General features: G+C 41.9%; 2 protein-coding genes, 1 long non-coding RNA gene and 1 pseudogene across 6 annotated transcripts; 1 reads left to right on the top strand and 3 right to left on the bottom strand.

The window, feature by feature from the left end:
• Positions 1-1,093: 1,093 nt before the first annotated feature.
• Positions 1,094-2,432, bottom strand: LOC104581605. The gene is made up of 3 exons (XR_001405505.2): positions 2,045-2,432; positions 1,845-1,957; positions 1,094-1,186 (listed from the first exon to the last, which is right to left on the bottom strand). It is a non-coding gene; the product is annotated as an uncharacterized LOC104581605 (long non-coding RNA).
• Positions 2,433-3,677: 1,245 nt separating this feature from the next.
• On the bottom strand, positions 3,678-10,060 carry LOC100836916 (PH, RCC1 and FYVE domains-containing protein 1). Of its 4 annotated transcripts, none has more exons than XM_024457179.1 (7): positions 9,907-10,060; positions 9,186-9,356; positions 8,004-8,090; positions 7,514-7,603; positions 6,138-6,218; positions 5,804-5,985; positions 5,080-5,625 (listed from the first exon to the last, which is right to left on the bottom strand). In XM_024457179.1, exons 1-7 carry the CDS (start codon positions 10,033-10,035, stop codon positions 5,493-5,495), a joined length of 873 nt encoding a protein of 290 aa, XP_024312947.1. In that variant the 5' UTR covers positions 10,036-10,060; the 3' UTR covers positions 5,080-5,492. The 4 variants fall into 4 exon arrangements, with proteins under 4 accessions (XP_014753104.1, XP_024312947.1, XP_024312948.1 ...); XM_024457180.1 differs by having other exon boundaries at positions 9,186-9,342; XM_024457181.1 differs by having other exon boundaries at positions 5,482-5,724.
• Positions 10,061-12,950: 2,890 nt separating this feature from the next.
• LOC100835310 (HVA22-like protein a) lies at positions 12,951-16,123 on the bottom strand. The gene is made up of 6 exons (XM_003564005.4): positions 15,909-16,123; positions 14,913-14,939; positions 14,678-14,800; positions 14,135-14,375; positions 13,404-13,569; positions 12,951-13,297 (listed from the first exon to the last, which is right to left on the bottom strand). The coding sequence occupies exons 1-5, from the start codon at positions 15,962-15,964 to the stop codon at positions 13,438-13,440; spliced, it is 579 nt and encodes a 192-aa protein (XP_003564053.1). The 5' UTR covers positions 15,965-16,123; the 3' UTR covers positions 12,951-13,297; positions 13,404-13,437.
• A 383-nt stretch (positions 16,124-16,506) lies between these two features.
• On the top strand, positions 16,507-20,384 carry LOC100836603 (annotated as a pseudogene).
• Positions 20,385-20,568: the final 184 nt, after the last annotated feature.

Genomic DNA, 20,568 nt, shown 5'->3' with positions numbered 1-20,568 from the left:
AAGATGAGTCTTTGAACAAGCCACTGCCCTGGGACCCGACCATACACCCGGTATAAGAATACCACAAGTGGAGGCGATAACTAGCAGTTCCGACTTTGCTCAACACCCTTTCTTGCACATACAAGAGAAATCCAAATACTCAAACACACGTCATGCACTCCAGGATCATACACACATTGTGCATGACGTGCTTAAACAAATATGGTATCACAACACGAACACTACAAAAGGGAGTTACAAATACATAGTTCACATCTCATACAAGAGAAGCTAGATAGTAGATACATCCAGTGGCCTAAAAGCCAACACCAACAGCAGCGGAAACATAAGTAAAACCCTTGAGATGGTTACCACCGCCATATCACAAAAGCCACATAACTCGCAGGGCAAGCTGACCAAAGGAACCCAGCAAACTAGACGTCACGCTTAACATCGAAGAACTCGCCTATGCTAGGCTCACCTGCATCAATATGAGGAATGGAATTCCCAATGAGTACTTTCGTACTCGCAAGACTTACTCATGTGTATCTCAATTAACAAAGATCATGTCATCAACATGGTAACATATACCAAGATGTCACACTAGTGAAAACAATCACATGAAACCACTTTAAATCAAGCTTCCCACTTGATATTTCCATTCAACCTTAGGTCACCACACCTGAAGGTTCATGTTATCACTTGTCAGGATTGGGCTAACCACCCAATTCGAACGGAAATGTTACGTTGGGTGGGAAGCTCAGAGGATCGGGCCCGACCATGTCTCCCATGCCTTCGTAACACTCCCCGTGGGGTGAAGGGAAAGATCCAACGACACCGGTATCGACGGGGATATAGCCTCACCCTGCGACCATCTGTTGGTATCGGCTCTCACATCTCACTTATTAGGTTCCATAGTTCATTAGTCAAAATTAATGTCATAACCTTCTGGTCATGAACAGCAAGCAACTCCTACACATGCTAGTAATCCCAACATATCATTTGCGAGAATGAAATTATGAGATATCGACATGATGGACATAACGATAGCAATAATCGAAAGCAAGTAAGAATAACATAATTAAATGAGGGATCAAAGATTCAACAAGCTGATGCTTGCCTTGCTGTTCAAGCTCCTGGTACTGCTGCTTATCACCTTCCGAATAACCCTCGTTGCCGGATTCTACCGATAAGAGGCAAGAAAAACCTGAAAACAACAATGAAAGAGAAAAATCAATAACCAGGAACTCAAACATGATGCCATGATATGAAATGCATTCTGGAATGTGAGGCATTGAAATACAAAACTAAGTCAACTGGAATCAATTCATTTGGAGTCCTAGAATGCAAGATGTGAATTTTTAAGTGTTGCATGTCAAATTTTAGTCGCATTTAGCCATGGCAATAATTCGATCATTTACTGGACAGATATGCTAATGAGAATAATTTCATAAAATCACACACTCAAAAACCTACATTTCCATAAAAATTTCATTCAATTTGGAGTTACGATGACTTCCCTACGATTTTTGCAAGTTTTAGCAGTTCTAAACTAATTTATGGAATTCTCTGATTAAACTGAACACTCTGTGCAGTGCAGTGGATGGCTGAACGAGAGCCCGTGCGGCTGGACTACAGCGAGGTCTCGCCGGAACGGCGGTTCCGGGAGCCGGAGCCCTGGGAACTAGGGGGGGTTAGCACCGCAGCAGTGCGTCGAGACCATTGGTGCACGGAGTGGACACCATGGGTGCCACAGCAGGTGTCGCGCTGCTCGCCGGCGACAGCCGGGACAGGCCGACGCGGTGGGGAATCTACAGCGCGGGAGAGAGAGAGGGAAAAGGAGAGTCTATGCCTCAGAAGCTCACCCTGAAACTCTTGCATTGGTCAGCTGGAGCAATGGTGTCCGGAATCGGTGGAATGGAGGCTCGCCGGAGTTCTTGTCGGGGTTGGGGAAGATGACGACCTCGGCTTCACGAATCTGCGCCAAATAGAACGGGGAACAGAGGCCTGAACTCGGGACCACGATTCGAACTCTATGGACAAGGTATTGCGGACTGAAACTCACAGGGGAAGAAGAAAGAGGCCGCCGGAGCCGCGACGGGCGCGGCCGCGAACGCTTGGACGTCGCCCGCGTTCCCGGCGAACTACTCGAGGAAACCTTCTCAGATTTGACAGAGAGTGAGGGCCTGTCTAAGAAAGCTCTTCTGTAGACGCAGAACGGAGAAAAGGGGAGAAGGGAGATCGTCTGGGTCAATATAAGGAAGCCAGACGGAGGATTTCGAAGGTCGGTTCGTAAGGAGGAGGACACGTGTAGCACCGGTTTTGGACGCGTAGCACTACTGCATGTCGCCCACGTCTTCTGCGAAGACGGCTGAGCCAAACAGAGGAAGAAACGGAGAAGGGTGTCACTCGCAGTGCACAGAACCTGCTCGACGCGTGGTCTGCTTCGTGGAGAAGAAAGGTCTGGCAGTTGGGCCCCTCTCGTCAGGGAGACAAAGAGAAAAAGCCTTTTGTTCTAGCTGAACCTCTATTTGGTCTGTTTGGGGATCTAAACTGTGTCCGAAAAATCTACAAAACTTCACAGACCATATACAGGCCAATACTAACCACTTTGAATTTTCTCAGATCTTTATAAAATGTTTTTGAATGTTTTTGAAAGTCAAATTTGAATATGGTCCAAATATAGGTTTGAACTGTAGGTAGTTGAAATACAAGTCGTAATTTTATGAAAATTTATGTGGGGGTAAATATGGGTATATAAGACCCTGATATAAGTTTTCACAAGGTTTTGATAAAGTTAGCTTCAGATCATGAATAATTTTCAGTTCTGTCCATTCATGAAAATAAAGGAAAAACACTCAATTAAAGTACCAAACAGGTTCAGAAAATTATGAAACTTTTTAAGGGACTCATGTATACTATCAGAGACCCCAGTAAAATATAAAAGTAGGTTTTAAAAATATTTTTTTTGTGCAAGGTTGAAAGAAGTTCAAATTCAGCGTTTTTCTCAAGTTGTAGAATTGGAGATGCTTGCTTGTGCAACTAATGCAAGATCTGCATGAGATGATATGACATTGTGACCACCAAGGTCTTTAACTCACGTCATAATATTTTGGGTTATTACATTCTCCTCCTTTCCGTCCCCTTTCAGCGAGATTCGAACCTCTGCTGGAAGCAGCGAGCGGGCGTGTGCGAGCGCGACCGTGGGGACCCTTGCCCTGTGCTCACACCTCCTGCCCGTCGGCAGCCGTCCCGGCCGGAATCAGTCCTGTCTCACCTCCGTTATCTGCAGTCTGTCCTGGCCGGAACCTGCAGCCGCCACTCTGCAATCTGGCCCGAATCTGGCTCCTGAAGCCATCTTCCCCTCTGCCGCCGTGGCCCCTCTGCAGCAGCCGCCCTCATTCCATCTGTGGAGCGCGGATTTGAGAATTGGGAGCGGAGTTCATAGATTTTGTGGAGTGGAGGGTTGCCGAACGGGCCCTAAATCTAAAGCAAAGGATTGGGAAGTCTAATTCTAATTTTCTGAATGATCATTTATGCTGCTTAAAGAACCAACATCATACGACAAAATCAATCTTTAGAAGAAATGAGGATCTCATGAATGTTTTTCTTTTTTCCGAACATAGGAGCTAGCTCATCGCTCCCAGCTTCCACTGAAAGAAACTCATAACACAGGTTCTACAAAACACGAGACTGCATTCTGGAAATAAGAAACATCGGTTACTGGCAGATTCTTATTTGACTCGTATGTACAGGCAGAGTTTGGCGATGTTAAGCCAGATGTAGCTAATCTATTTGTAAGATGTGGTGAATTTGGTCCAGAGGACAAAGGCGACGTCATTGAGGTAGGATTGAAAGAAGAAATCAATTCCTTGGAATTGCCAACAAAGTTTATACCACTCAGGCTTAAGTTTCCAGAATGATGAAGAGGAAACCGACTGTTACTCCGTGAGTGTTTACCTTCAGGCTTGAATGATTCCACAGTCAAAAGCCTAGATAGTCGCACTCGCAAATTCTTTACTGTGTTTTCTCTCTCAGTTGCTTCACTGGACAATTGATGTGGATTTCCATTGAGATTCTTTGAGCTCTGCAGATTTTTACTCTCCCATGCAGTATTAAGTTTGGCGTAGCACTCATCACATACCAGATATGGATTTTGCGAATTTGGAGCCAAAGAAGCTTTCATTGATTTTCTATTACTGCATTATTTGCAATATACTAAAGCCACAGTTATATCTTATGTCTCATTCTTCTAAAACCAAATTGTAAATGACAGCCCGAGCATATTGACTGATCTAAACCAGATGTGCACTTGTGGAGACATACAACAACAGTGAAATCTATACCACATACCACACTCTTGACTTGCTTATCTTTCAAAGCTTCAACAAGAGTTGGGGTATTCCTATCAAAATTATTGCCATGCCCTAAACGACCATTTGCACCCTTGCCCCAAGTATAAACTTCAGCTTTAGAAGTTAGAACAGCAACATGATGAGAACCACAGGCTATTTCTTCAACAGAACTACTGGAGATGCTCCCTTCAACAAGAGTGTGGAGTTTCCCATTGGTTATTGGATTTCCAAGTTGTCCAAAAGCATTACTGCCCATTGTGTAAACTTCCCCAGAAGTTGATAAAGCAACGGTAATGTCATACCCACAAGCTACCTGGCAAAATCTGGGATTGGAAAGTGATCCCACATTGGTTGGGATGAGCCTTGTTTCTCTGTCAGCATGTCCAAGTTGACCTTTATTCCCATCTCCCCATGTGAATAGTTTAGAAGATGTACCGAAACTGGGAGAATCTACAACCTCAACTATGGCAACTGTATGCCAAGCACCACAAGCTGCACGTATGGTATGCATGCCTCTTAGAGAGTCCACTTCCCTTGCAACAGTTGTGCTTCGGCGATCTCCATGGCCCAATGCACCAAATACCCCATCACCAAAAGTGAACAATTGGCCTGCTGAACTCACAACAGCTGTATGCCAAGGTCCACATGATACTGATGAGATGTGCAGTCCTTCCAATAGGCCACATACCTTCTTTGGAATCCAATGAGCGGTATCATTCCCATGACCAAGAAGACCAAAATTGTGCATCCCATCACCCCATGTGTACAGATCCCCACAAAAAGAAACAGCACAAGTATGAAATTCCCCGCATGCAACTGATTCAATACTAATGGCACTCAAGGTACTAATAACCTTAGGGTGGATAACATCAGTATCAACTCCATGTCCGAGCCTACCACCTGACTCTTCACCCCAACTGTACATTTCTCCTTGTTTAGTAACCAGAACTGAATGCTTACTCCCACAAGCTATACCGTGAATATCCAGCAGAATTGTCGATTCCAGTGCCTTCGGTATAGATGCATCAATGCTACAAGAGTATGATTTTCCAGATAAATCCGAAGAATGAGCAAGTGTGCCATCACCTACTCCTTTGCCCCAAATGAGAACATCACCCAATGAATCAAAATCATCACTTGATCCATAGCTGCATGAACTTACTGCACTTGAATGGCTAACTGTGACATTATTAGCAACTCCAGGTAATCCCCCATTTGAGGTATCTGCACTTCCGGATAAAATGGAGTTGGAAGTACTAACTGAACCTGTACTACTAACTCTACTGCTCTCCTGCCCAGAGTATAATATCACATCAGAAAATATATTTCCAAAGTTAGCAAATGCACGAGCATCCTGATTTGTGCCAAATCGTTGTATGCTTTCTGATGCCTACAAAGATAGCAAGCATGCTATAATATACACAGATAGAAACTAATGAATGTACAGAGCGAAATCACTGCTTACTTACCTTACTTTCAACATCAGTATTATAACACGAGATGCAAATGGTGAATCTCCACGCGAATGGTTAATTGGCCTATAAGAAGCTTTATCATTTTTTGTTTCTCTTGGCCACTTACAGCTTCTTCCGGAAATAAGTGCCTTTAAACCAACAAACCAGGCTTCTGCCTCATCCTTATCTTTGCAGATCTGACACAAATTGCCGTACTGAGGTTTATTAAACTAACCACAGGTTCAAAGTAACAGCATATATTTCCAATACTTGTCTTTGATCAGCATGTAAGTAAATAACGGGTTACAAATTTAAGCATGACTGCAAGTAAGATATGAATTTCACACACCAGATCCAATGATCTCTGGCCATATATGAGGGAGAACGACTGATACTCTTTATCAGGTCTTGGATATCGCAGGAAGATAGCCTGGCAATGAAGATGGCACAGCAAACATGAGTATTAGTCATCTTGCCATGTATGTCTTGGTTATCTAGAAAATAATTGAACAGAGTTGGCAAGTGGCCTAGTTTTTTTTACATGTGACCCAGACAATGCGACCTAGGGAAAAAAGGAAGAAAAATAAAACTTCCTCTGTTCCTTTTTATATTTGGGTTAACTCACGTTATTCCCCTGCTTCTTTATGATGTTTGTCAAATACTTGTTCACTGTATGCAAACAAACCCCAAGCCTATTCTTGATACCATCGCATCATGAATACTTTCTAATTGCATTCCTTGCTAAGTACTTCATGCACTTAACCTTGCTATAAACAATCATCAACAGAAGTTGGGGAGTCCTAAAGCCTCTTCTAGGAGGAATTCGTTGAAGAACGCTAGATTTGCAGGCCCAGTAAGAAGCCTGTGTAGCTAATGGAGTAGCCACTACCGGAGCTTATTAACTTTCTACTTCTACATGGGAACCTTTTGTGTAAATCTTTGCCATAAGGCAATTGCTACCCATTTGCTCGATTCCAATTAAATCATTAAGAGTACTTTATTAGTTCGAGTATGCCTCTGTTATCATCAGCTGTAACCTGTGTGCACCAAAGTATCTTCGGTTTGGTAAGTTCACATACAGGGGGTTGAATTAGTTGAGATTTGAGTCTGACGTTAATCTTCGAACCAAGAGACATCGTGGCTACCAACCCAAGATACGTTGGTACAGACCCCCTCTTGTGTATATTCCCTAATCTTGTACAGATCCCTTGTATTTATATTCCATCTTAATAAAATTGTACTCTTGGGACCTCCCCTACAGTTTTCCCATAAAAAAAAGGCAGAAATAGGTTATTAAAGACTAGCAGAAGGGTGTTTGAAGCCATGGTAATTTTGTGGTTTGGCCGAAAAATTGGCAGTACAAATTGAGAGAGCTTGCCAAGTCCATGAAAGAGGAAGGGACTCAGTTGTGCTTGGTTGGCTTTGGTCGTTCTCATTGTTTTCCTGTTTTAGCAAGTCCCAAAGATGAACTATGACGAGGGAGTTTCTCCAACCCTTTAGCATCATTGTCATTTATTTTGTCCTTGGCTGGTGTCTATCTTAATGAAAAGATACACATAGCTTTTGTGTGTGTTCTCAAAAAGAAAAAAACGCCACCTTAAAAAAACCCGCCATTAACATGAATCTAAGTTCCATTTGGTCATGTTTAAAACAGAAAACTCTTCTAAGACAGGTCAGGTGAATTGCAGAATTAGGAAACATAAAATTATCCAAGCAAGGACTTACCGTACGTTGTCCAGGTATTATTTTTGATACTTGAATAAGGTTTAGCTGCTTCTCCATTCTCCCAGAGTACCAGATGAGCATAGTCTCATCCTGGGAACAGTTGCAAAAAAGATAAACCATAGACACATAGGGATAAGATTTATGCATGAAATGTTTTTTGAGATAAAGCATTAGGACACAGTGCTTGTTCTTTTCGCACATGCAGATTCTTCTTAAAATATCCTAGGATGTAAGATGTAGGTGCCAATTGCAAATTATACATATAATAGTGATGTCCCCTCAGAGAATTGATAGATGGATCAACTAGAACTTTCATGGAAAATGTAAAAGATTTAGTCTGAGGAAAAATGCTAAGTACAATGGTTAGAATTACAATTTACAACTTAATGCTACAGAAACAAACAAAAAATATCTCATCTAGTTGATTTGGTAATAGGCCAAAATAGGCTAGCAATATTTATTCCCAGAAGAAGATGCTATTGCTACTTACATTTGAAAGTCTAAATAGACAAAATTTTGGTTTTCCTCGCCTCCCATATTTCAATAAATGTGTCCCTTTCTTCAGGGCTGCTATTGCCTAGCAAATTCAGAAGCACCCAAATTAGTGAATGAACATGAGAAGAAACATTCCATTTTACACCATTTGATTACTTGCAAGCAAAAGAAAAGTTCAGTTTTGAGAATAAAGCAAGTTAATCCCACACTGCCTACAGAAGTTGAATTATATCATCAGAAGGTTAGTCTAAGATCACATGCTCTCAATATATTCTCAAATAAGAGATTACATGATTGATGCTCCTAGCTTCTAACCACAAAATATTGTTAAACTCATCACTTTGCAGTTTGCACCAGGTGCTAAACTGCTTATTTTTCCTGTTTGATGCTCCAGCTTCCCATCACCAACATGTTGTTAAACCAACCACTTCGCAGTTTGCACCAGGTGCCAGAGTCCAGACAATAACAGATCAAGCAAGGTTACACAGCTTGAAGGTTATTGTCGGAAAATACACAAATGAGCACGGTTCATATGACCACATTGCAAAACATTTGGGATTTGGGAAGTATTTCAAAATTTTCACAGATGTGCATTACATATTATCATGAGAAATAACAAAAAATTGTGACAAAATATACTCATTTGTGAACTGTACAGAAAAAAAATCTTCACACATTCATGCTGTATTTTGGCATTTTATTCTTTGTCTGCACAGACAAAAAATAAAAATATTTTGGTACTCTTTTTTGTTAGTGTCATGTCTTCTTCAAAAATAAATAATAAATAAAAAATCCAAATGCGCAAGTTCACATAGCTGCTAAATAGTGCTGGGTGCATATGTCTATGTGTGCCAAAAATCCACACTCGATTATTTTAGAGCGCAAGGGCCACAGTACCTCATTATTTTTTCATTGAGAAATGAAACAGCAACCACACTGAGTTATTGCCCTACTCTTGTTCATAATTTACACATCACTTAAACAAAATGAGAATACGTAGGAGGAAGTAGGTATTTTTGTTTGGAAAAGAAGAAAGGACCCAAATTCGTATCCAGGAGGACATGAACTTGGGAGGCAGAATTGTACATCAACTCCCTCACTCAACTGAGCCAGATAGGCTCATTTCTTACGCATGGTTTACTCATTCCATTGAGCAAAGAGCCTGATAAATGATTACCTGTTCAACATCCCTCTCAAAGGGATTGTTCTTCGAATAATCTGCGGCCAGACAGCAACACCCAGAGTCAATATGCCACAAGATGCGTTCATTCCAAGACCACACACCTGTCGCAACCACATGGCTTCCTCTAGACCAATCCCATAAAAGGCAAACCCTGTAGCAAGGGATCTGCAGAATTATAAATCTGAATCACTGACTCAAACACACCACTAGAGCTAGATTCTTCATTTCTTCTCACTGTGCAAGCATAACAGAAGGGATAAACTGTAGAACTTTCAAGTACATACTACAAATATGCCTAACAACTCCAGGTCTAAACAGCAATCCAGCCAACATGATAAAATTGAAAAAAATAAAGATGTGGAGATAAGAGAGCACAGAACACTTGGAAAAACACAACTGAATGTTCAGAGTATAACTCTAGACCAGAAACAAAGTTCGGCAATCCGTCCCCACGACGGGTAATTTACGATTAAAATTGCGTCTCATGCACTAACGTTTCTGCAGATAAAGCATTACCCCTTAGGGTCGATTCATGTCAAGGCAACCCTAGGGGTCACGAGCGGAGGACCCGGTAGGGCAAGGTAGGGCGGCCGCCCCACCTTGATTTTCGGCTCAGTTATGAATTGGGGAAGATGAAACGGGGAGCTAAAGGGCGGAATCCGTTCGTGGGGTGATGGGAGAGGAGAAACGGTCGGGAGAGAGAGGGGAGATCAACCTGCGGTGGAGGAAGACGAGCCAGGGGGCTGGGGCGCTCGGCAGCGGTGGCGGTGCTGGCGCGACCGCGCGAGGAGGAAGACGAGCCACGGAGCGAGCCTGCGACATCTAATCTGGCCCGGTTGTCCATCGAGTTAGAGTAAGATTATGAAGAAATTGATAACAAGACTAGGTGGCTGCCGCAGAAAATACACGTCTCCTTATAATTTTACAAACAAATGACAATAATATGATTTAATGTAAAATAAATATGAATATTGTAGAACAAAACGATTTTATCATTCATAACACTTATGCAACAAAATAATATGTGTAATTTTGATGTGCATGAACATTAACAATTTTGAAAAATCCGAAAAGTGAAGTTTCGTTAACCTGAATATTTGCATATCTTAGAAAAATGACATAGATATCATGAAAATATTTGTGTTTGGTGACATATTTGTATGTAACGTGAAGATGGAAAATTTTAGGTATCAAAATATTAAATTACCACCAAAATGGATTCTTAGTGTACCAGAACACATGATGTGGATGATGATGTGGAGACTTTGAATGCCCACGATATGCATGATGTGGACACCTTGCATGTGAAGTTTGCAAACATTAATTGCACTTAGTGGGGATCAACTTTATAGGTTATATAGATATAGATTAGGGGGATTTGATCTGATCGTTAGCCCTACCTTTCCTGGGAGAAGGGAACTGCGCGAGGAAAGGGAACATGTATGGTGCACAGGTCGAGGTGGTCTGGCACCGGAAGTGCCACCACGTAGCAGCGACAAACGAGAGGGAGGAGGAGGTACCTGCATCGATATGGTCGTAGAAGGTTGCTGCCATGGAGGTTGCCGCCTCAGCTCCCGTCGTCACCGCTAGATGAAGAGAGAAGACAGAGGTCGGTGACAAACTGAAGAACCACAAGACAGGTGATGTTATTTTATGTCTTGGAAATTCGATTAAGAGCAATCTGTTTTTGGCACCCAACAACTTTTTTTTTACATGAAAGAGGAACCTAGAACGATCAAACAAAAGAATAGATGAGATTTTCATCGTTTGCAATGTCACATGTCATAGATTTAACAAGTTTCTAGAAAATTAGACCTGGTATCACGGGCAGAGGGAGGGAGAGGTGTATTAGCTGGCCAACGGCTCGCTTCGCCCGGCCCGGTCTTCAAACTCACATATATACGGGTCGTGCCGTGCAGCCCCGCTAAGGCGAAAGGCACACCTAGGCATGACCCATGTGAAAAAAGAGGCAGTTGCATAATTTCATCTCATGTAAATAAGAATTTGTCTTTTGCTTGTACTTGCCCATTTTCCCGTCCTTTTAACCACGACTCATGAAACGTTTCTCATAGAATTATTTTGGCTACATACAACAGTTGATGTCCATGCACGATTGCTCACTATTGTCTTAATTTTTTTTTCTTTTACCTGCATTTCTTGTTTAATGACAATAGAGAATTATTATCACGTGGTGTACTTTTCTTTATTAAGTTATAAGAAATTCTGATTTGGGTCAAATCATGTTTCGGCTTTTGTGCTTCTTGCTGATGTATCTCTAGAAGTATGTTGAAAAATCTTGTTTTATCATGTAAAATATCTACAGATCTTTTTAGTTCGGTACGTTAAATATGAAGATATCTTTACAAACAAAAATGTAATTATACATTTACTATTATAAAATTTTGAAATGTTGCTTGTCTGTTCCTGCACGTAGAAACTGCTTGCAAATCATATTCATTGTTATATATTTTATGTGGTATATATTAATTAATATTTAGAACAAAGATAATAAATAAGACCCAAATATTTAAAGAACTAATGTAATACATAAGATTAAAATTACTTTAAATTTTAGTAACACACAAATATTTAGTTACTAGACAATATACGATGATGCTAAAAATGAATGGCAAAAAAGGCTAAACAAACCAAAATTATTAAAATATATTTTTGCATATATAGAAAATATTGAATGCTATTTGTTCGGTTCTAGAATGAATAGGAGTTCGCCCTACCTCAGAAACCATTTGTCCTCCGCCCATGCTAGCGGTCCATACGAGCTATCCGCCAAATCCAAAGATTTGCGAAATGTAAACAATATAATGGGAAAAACAACCCAAAAATGTCAAATCAAAGAGGCATAGCGATTGAAATTTAACCCCAAATAGCTCGCACGTAAGTAAAATTGACCCTAGATTGACGCAATCGAAACAACTCTCAGAAATCAGAAACGCGCTAGCAAAGTCATGAAAATGACCTCAAAGCTTGGTTCCGAAACATCACAGCGCTGATTGGATTGGGCAGGACCGAGGCAATTAATCCTTGTCGGCACGGAACAGATGCCAGCGCCGGAACCGGCACCGGCGAGGCGATTCAGTGGCCGGATTCCTCCGGCTGCGTGGAGAAGGAGGCGATCAGAGAGCGCGAGGGTTTTGCTCGACGCGTGTGCGGTGGGCGAGAAAAGTGCGCGAAGCGGAGGAGGGAGAGAGAGGGGCAACAACGAGCTCGAGGCGTCGCGGCGCAGGAAAGAAGGGCTCCGGACTCCGAGCGGTGCCCGTGGACCTGGCGCATGGACCACGACCGCGGGGGTATGGTTGTTCCGCTGTTGTGCCAAATGAACGGTGTGGATCAATCGTGGTGCGGGCCTTTGTGGGAGCAGTCCGTGGTTTACGTGGTAGGAGGATTAGAGCGCGTATCGGGAAAACGAACTTTTATAACCTAAGATGTCCAAGACGATGGCATTTTGAGAATCAAAATCGTTTGTTTGTGCTTCTTCGAAATCGTGTTTATTTGTCTCTAGATCAATCTTCGTGTTAAATTTTGAGCCATAATTTTGAATGTACAGCCGTGGGAGATCAATCCGATGTCCCAAACAGGCCGGTAAGAAGCACAAAAATGAAAGCTCTTTTTGTGTGCATTTGAAGTTCTTCAAGACTGCAAAACGCTTTAGAAGTCTGTTTGAAACACGTGATTTTTGCAGAACGAAAGCTCTATTTGTATGCATTTGAAGTTCTTCAAGACTGCAAAACGCTTTAGAAGTCTGTTTTAAACACGCGATTTTTGCAGTAAGATAAGTGCTAACACGCAAGAAATTGCTACGTTAAGGGCTCTGTCTGCCCCTAACGCACACACGATTTTGTAGTCACTGTCCTTTCACAGGACCAATTTGTCTAACCAATTGGCGTCAAAAAAAATTATCTAACCAAAGCTAGCACGAACATACAATGCAACATATTACATCATCTAAGAACCTGGGAAATTTTCAACACAAGCACCCATTTTCAAGAAACATTGTATTTGTTCTGGATGTCGATTTAGTAGGCGTGTCAAGTAAGATCCTCCAGTTAGATGTGTGAAAAGCTCTTCCTCTGGCAGATCCAAACATACTGCATGAGAAGTAGAATTGAAGCTTCGTAAGGAAGAGCCTGTGATTCTAAATCACAACAGAAATCCAGATAGGCATTCAGCTCACAGGTACAGTTTAAGGCTAACCTGATGAGATGGATGGCCAAGAAGAACAGGCTGTTTAGTGTCGGTAGTTTTTATCGTAGAAGGGATTTTCACCCCACGATTCTCTTTCAGCCTTGCCTATCTTATCAGCTTCTGACTCCTGCAAGATTGACCGCCTCATGCTCCTAGAGTTTGAAGCCCTTGTAGACTGAAAGAAGAGTTAATAGAGGGAGGTAAAATATAGAGGAAAAAGATACTACAAACCCAGTCATGTGGAGAAGTACGATTGTTTATTTATTTGAATTTTATTTTTTGAGAAGGGGAAGTACAATTTCTGCAAGAGTAGCAACTGAACACTGATCGATGAAAAACTGCATCAGCAATGCAAGCATTCACAGAAGAATAGAAGACAATACAATCTTGCACAGAAGAATGAATCAATCAGCAAATTCTATTAAGTCACTCAAAGTAAGGGTTACTTGATTCATAAGCCTTTTGCCGATATTGGAAGGAAGGAAGGGGCAAATAACACAGAAAGACATAAGAAGTAATACGCGGACACTACAGTCTACATCAGTTGAGCGTATAACATTAAGGGATACTCCCTCCGTTCCATAATTCTTGTCAAAATATTACATGTATCTAGACGTTTTTTAGGAATAGATACATCCATATTTAGGCAAATTTGAGACAAGAATTATGGAACGGAGGGAGTAGCATATTACATCACCAAAAAAAAGTATTTGTAATTACTCAGTTGAGAACATATATACCTTGCTAATTAGCTTCTCGAATGCTTCTGGTCCATTTAGCTCAATATATCTCTCAGCCGCTGAGAGTACATCATCAGGTTTACTTAATTTGTCCTTTCTGGGGACATACCATATGTTTACAATTTGGCGATTCACAAACATTGGCCGCACAAAATACTGGTAAACATAAGCAGCACCATTGAAGCAAGGTAATACTAGCCAGCAGTTGAAGAACAACTTTGCGTAGGGCCAGAAAGGAAGCCTGCAAAAAAGAATCTTAAGTAAGCATATCTTCTATTGGCTTCTCCACAAAACATAGTTATATTCAGGTATCTCCAATAATATCAGCATGAAATAATGAAGATCATAAGAAAACCAGGAAGCATAAAAAGGGATAGACAGAATCAGGGCCAATTTTTCTCTCAGCCTTTCATTGTTATAGCTTCCCACTGGTAGAAAGTAGAAAGTACTGGAGAAGGTCATCGATACTGAACATTTTGAAATATCAAAGGTTTCGACATTCTAAAATAAGCATATCCCAGGGTCCAGAAAAGTGTTATTTACCATTCAATTACTGGAGCAAAAGTAAGCTCAACCAAAGTGATACATGAGTACAACACCCAGTAAGTGAGCCACTGTTGATCATCTACTTGAGATTTTGTTTCAATAGCTCTCACAGAGGCATATCTGCAAATATTGTCAACAGAGAAAATGGTGAGAACTACAATACTGTAAAGTTAGTTTCGAGATGAAAACAAGGTTAGTGAATCATGTAATTTAGGACAATGTTAATACTTACAGAGGATAAGCAAGTGAAATTACTGGCCTGCAAAGAGGAAATAAGAAACAAAATTAGAACTGGAAGCATTTAAATAGCCTTCACATGGAAGTATCTATATAAATATTCTAGTCATGAAGCTATGACACATTACATGGACATAGTCTCATATCCTAGTTATGAAGCTATGAGAGATCGCATAGACAGAGCTAGCTCTATCTCCCAGAGAATTTCATGATAACATGGCATTATCATTTACTAAGATCAAACATTTTTATTCTAATAGCAAACCAAATTGTCCATACGGCACATGACAACAATCCAGAAAAGCTTTCATGCCTACAAAAGTTAGTTAGCTCACATGATTGTAGCAGTTCACAGGAAGGCTCATCCAATAGTTAAACTGAGCAGAGTTCGCAGAACAATGGGAATTCAAATTCCATCTTGGATATCAATTGCTCCCTTCAAAAATACCCGCAGCATTGTTTTCCTTCTAGACAACACAAGGTAGCACTCTGTTCCTAACTTTCTATTGTCCACACGATTGTGGGGCATGCAGATCAGCAAGAGTCAGCTGTCACTGTCAGCACCATATGGTTGACACTCTTTCTGGAAGCATAAACCATATCACTAATCCAAGATGCAAATGTACCATGTTCACCGAGTATGAACATAACCGCCAGGGGGGGGGGGGGGGGGGGGGCGCGGGGATACAAACTTTGTAGAAGCACGATGTTTCCCATTGCCAGCAGGATCCAAAAGGACCCAAACGAGTTCGCGTACCCTTTCCCCTCGCCACGAGATAGCAACATACAACGCGGCCACCCCAAGATTCTCGCACACTTTCCCCTCACAAGCCCGAGCGCAGCCAGCCGGGTCCGCTAACGATATGAACAGCAGATCCTATCAAGAATCGCCGTAACGACCCCCCAGAACATCCCATCAATCAATGAATCGCCGGGGGTCGGGGGAGGATTAAGCCAAACAAAAGAGAAGGAAAGGGGGGAAAGCCCGTACCCGGCGAGGATGTCGAAGTTCTTGGCCACTACCTTGAGGAAAGATCCGGACCCCATCTCGGTGTTCTCGCACCTTTCCCCGTCCTCCTCCTGCTTCCCCGAGTTCCCTCGCTCACCCCTCCCTGGTTTCAGCTCAGAGTCTAGTGCGGCGTTCGTCGGAGCGTGCGGGTAATAGTGGAGGGGGAGAAGATTCTTCCGAGCCGTTGGTGTTCTCTGTTTGGCAGGGCAAGCTTTTTTTTTAAAGGAAAGAGCATGCTTTCGTTCAGAGAAAATATCACGAAACCACAACCGTTACGTCCATTTTATCACTTAAACACAACTTCTGGAATTTTTATCCGAAAACCACAACCGAGCCTCATAATTGCCTTCGGCTTCTCTTAAGAGCGAAACTGACGTTCCTGGCCCACCTGTAAGTGCTGATGGGGCACCCGGCTGGTTTATTTGGGTTTGGACCTGGTTCGACCGAGCCAGTCCATTCCCCTCCTTCCCCGCTCTCTCTCTCTCTCTCTCTCTCTCTCTCTCTCTCTCTCAGAAAAGGCGACAGAGTAGGCGACGGGGTTGGGCGACGGCAGGCGTGCTGTCGGAGATCGGCAGCGGCAATGTCGATAAACTGGAGCGACTACGGCGACGAGGTTTGGTAAGATCCGTCGATCTCTTTCCTGATTGTCTCGCATCTTGGGGTCGGTTGATTTGTTCGCGATGGTACGTGCTTGCGAGGAAGGGTTGGGGGTTTGGATGATCGACGTTTTTTTTGGTGATTTTCGTTGTGGATTTAGGTGGATTGCATTTGTGGGAAGAATCGCTGCGTCATGGAGTATTTTGACAATGGTGACGAATTAGCTAGGGTTAGGTAAATCGCGACCTGATAGAGGTTGAGAGGTTAGGGTTTGGTTAGACATGAATTAGGTGTACTTTTTGGGGCGAGTTGCTGTTATTTGTGCTCCGAATTGACTATTTTGTCATTCAAATGCCGTAGGCTTGACGATGAGGTTTGGGATGTGAATCTGCTGTTTGATGGCTTAGACATGGTTAAACGAAGGATTGGCAGGACATATTTGAGATATGAAAACTTGCTCAGTTTGATTTCTACCTTTGGGTACATTGGGGATTCATATATGTACTATATGAAACAAGAAAGCAAAGGCATTGCTGGGCTTGAGGTTATAGATAGCAATGAGAAGGTAGAAGAGATGGTGAAGAAGTATGAGGCTATTAAGAAAGTCACATTGACAATGTTTAGGAAATGTACACCTCCTTCGAAGCCCACATTGAAGCCATCACCTTCAAAGCCTAAGAGATCTTTTAAGCCAACTAGACAACCTGAGTTTATTGAGGCAGCAGATGTTGGCACACAAGAGAGTGTGAATGGAGAGAGTTTGCATTTGCAGAAGGACAAAGGGAAAGGCATTGCTAGCATTGATGAGGAGGGCCTGTTGGTACTTTCAGATGATAGCAGTGCAGATGAAGCTTTTGCACCTGATGGCAGTGGGAATGTAGTGGACTTGGAGGCATTGGAGAAAATGCAAGAGATTCAGAGAGAGAAAGATGATCCTGAATTGCATGTAGAAGGAGATACAGAAGATGAGGATTTGTTTGCTAAACCAGATGATGTGCCTCTGCATGATCCATTTGCAACAAATGTGCCAGATCTAGTTCCAATTAATGTTGAAGCTCCAGTGCAAGAAACTCAAGAATCTGTCAGCACAGGAAGGAAAAGGAAAGGTTCAACAATTGGGACACAGAAGAGAGATGCAGCAGCCCAAGGTTCTAGTAGTGATGTCGCAGTATTTGTATTGTCTGATGATGATCTGAACATCAAAGAAGAGTTGGGATCTAGTGATGATGATGGGGCTGAAGTAGCTACACTGATGCAACCACTTAAGAAGAAGAGTAGAGCCAAGTAGTTACCTCCTAGGGTATGGTATGATGAAGCTAGGAAGCAGCCTCATGATCAGATTATGTTATGCATGTGCTTTACTGATGTCCATCAGTTTAGACGTGCTCTAAAGGGTTTGCACATTGCACAAGCTAGAGACTACAAGTATCTCAGAAATGATAGAGATAGAGTAATTATTCGTTGCAGTAAAGAATTTGGTCCATTCTATATGGTAGCTTCACAAATTAAACATGATAAAACAGTGTGCATTCGAAAGCTTGTAATGAATCATTCCTGTGGAATAGACTATGAGACAACAAGAGTCAGTAGTGGCTGGCTTAGCAAGACATATGAGGAGGCAATAAGGAGTGACCTAGATTGGAAAGTAACAGCAATGATTGACAAGACCATCAGAGACTATGGTGTTGAAGTGTCAGCTGAGGTGGTGTTAGGGAATCACAAGGAGCAATATGTGAGAATTAGAGATTACCTCCAGACTGTCCTTGATACCAATCCAGGCAGCAGGTGTATTGTCCACACCATGATGCAACCAATGCCAGCTATCAATCCTAGGTTTCATGGGCTGTTCTACTGCCTGAATGCACAAATTGAAAGATTTAAAAATGGATGCAGGCCATTCATAGGTAAATCATTAAACTATTGTCCCATTGTTTAAAACATTATCCGGTACATTTCATAGTTAAATAACAGAAATTGTATATTAACACGTGTTGATGGGTGTTTTATCAAGTTGACCACTGGGGTTCAAGTCTTGGCAGCTTCAGGAAGGGATGGAAACAATAATTTGTTTCCTTTGGCTTTTGCAAAGAGGATACCCCTAGCTGGTGTTGGTTCTTGGAACAGCTCAAATATGCACTTGGTGGTGATTCAGTCCCATTTGGTAGATGGACCTTCATGTCTGATAGACAGAAGGTATGCAACATACATACATAACTTGATTCCTTCATATGTAGAAAATATCAATTCAAAGTTGAAATTGTTTCATATGGCTGACATAAATACTTTAATACATTAATAGGGTCTGCTTGGCGCCTTAGAAAGAGTTTTTCCTGATTGTGAACAAATATATTGTCTTAGGCATTTGTACCAGAACTATCAAACAACAGGGTTTAGGAGTGGTGACTTAAATAAGTTAATGTACAGTGCTAGTTATGCATACACTAAGCACCACTTTGATGAGGCTATGGCTGCTTTGAAAGATGAGTGTGAGGCCGCATGGGAATGGTTGAACAAGATACCAACTAAGCACTGGTGTAGACATGCTATGGACACCAATTGTAAAACTGATTTAGTGGTCAACAACTTATCTGAGGTTTTCAACAAATTCATCATATCATTAAGAGATAAGCCTATTATAACAATGATAGAAGGGATTAGGACTAAACTAATGCCCAGATTTAACCAAAAGAGAGAGGGGGCTGCAACAGCTAATTGGAAGATATGTCCAAAGTATGCTGAACAGTTAGAGATGGAGAAAAAGAGATCAAGGCCATGCAGGCCAGTGTGTGCTGGACAGGGAATATGGCAGGTAGGAAGTGGAGATCATAGTTATCATGTTAACTTGTTAGCTCACACATGTGGCTGCAGAAGATGGGACCTGAATGGAGTGCCATGCAAGCATGCTTGTGCTGCCATCTACAAAGCAAAAGGTCACCCTGAAGATTACGTTACCCATTTTTCAAAATGCCTTTATACAAAGAAGCACACAAACTGCTGGTGTATCCAGTCCCTAGCAAGCATGCATGGACCAAGACAGCCAGTCCTGATATTGATCCACCTATTTTCTTGAACTACCTTGGTAGAAGGAAGAAGAATAGAAGGAAAGGAACAGATGAGAAAGCTAAGGTACCCGTAGGAAAAGGCAGAATGACAAGTTCCACTTGTAGCAACTGTCACTTGCAAGGCCATAAGTACACAAGCTGCTCCAAACCTTTGAGGCCTGATCTGGAGATTAGGAAAAGACAGCATCAAGTAATTTAATGATTTCTATTACACACATTTATATAACACTAAGCATAACTAACTTCTTTTTCATGTCATTAGAGTAATAGAAGAAGGCAAGAATATGAAGGAGGCTCGGCAGGAGGAGATGTAAGCACTGAACCACCTCTAGCAAGTTACCCACCTCCAGAACCAAGCTACACACCACCACCACCATTAGCAAGCTACCCACCTCCAGAATCAAGGTACACACCAGAAGCAAGCTACCCACCTCTAGAACCAAGCTACACAACTCCAGAGCCAGCATATGAAGCTCCCAGGTCTGCACCATAGAGTTCCAAGGGCTGCAAAGATGTCTGCTGTTAGAGGAAGAGGAGGAGTGACAAGGCCAAGGGGAGGAATGATGGAGTACTTTACTGCAGGGGTAGAATCTTCTTTCCGAGTTGATGACAATGATGTTGAGCCATAATGTGTGAAATGGCATGTCATTAACCTCTTATGGTAGTTGTGAACTTGTTATGTTGTTGTGAACCTCTTATGTCTGTAGAAGTAACTGAGTATGTGTGCATTTTGGCTAGGTTGGCTGTAGAAGTGACTGAATATGTGCATTTTGGCCAAGTTGTGTGGCTGTACGAGTGACTGAATATGTGTGTATTTTGGCCAGCTTATGTGGCACTTTAAGATCCAGTTGATGTTATCGACTTGATGTGTTTCATTATGTCCAAATTCTAGCAAGTACGTGTTTCATTCTGTCCCAATTCTAGCATTACACACAGTCTCAATTTGCTGTGCACATTCAAACATATGATATTCATTCAAAACT

This window comes from Brachypodium distachyon, chromosome 1 (assembly GCF_000005505.3).
Source record: "Brachypodium distachyon strain Bd21 chromosome 1, Brachypodium_distachyon_v3.0, whole genome shotgun sequence".
Lineage (NCBI taxonomy): Eukaryota > Viridiplantae > Streptophyta > Magnoliopsida > Poales > Poaceae > Brachypodium > Brachypodium distachyon.
Note: the sequence above shows the minus strand (reverse complement) of the source record. Positions and strands in the feature narration are given on the sequence as shown.

Excerpts from the sequence above, each read along its gene's own strand:
- LOC100835310 (XM_003564005.4), bottom strand. The coding sequence starts at position 15,964 with ATGGGGTCCGGATCTTTCCTCAAGGTAGTGGCCAAGAACTTCGACATC. Across the intron at positions 14,376-14,677 it reads TTTGCTCCAGTAATTGAATG|GCTTCCTTTCTGGCCCTACG; the intron begins GTAAATAACACT and ends TCTTTTTTGCAG. Across the intron at positions 13,570-14,134 it reads TCGAGAAGCTAATTAGCAAG|TCTACAAGGGCTTCAAACTC; the intron begins GTATATATGTTC and ends CTCTTCTTTCAG.
- LOC100836916 (XM_014897618.2), bottom strand. The coding sequence starts at position 5,259 with ATGTACAGTTGGGGTGAAGAGTCAGGTGGTAGGCTCGGACATGGAGTT.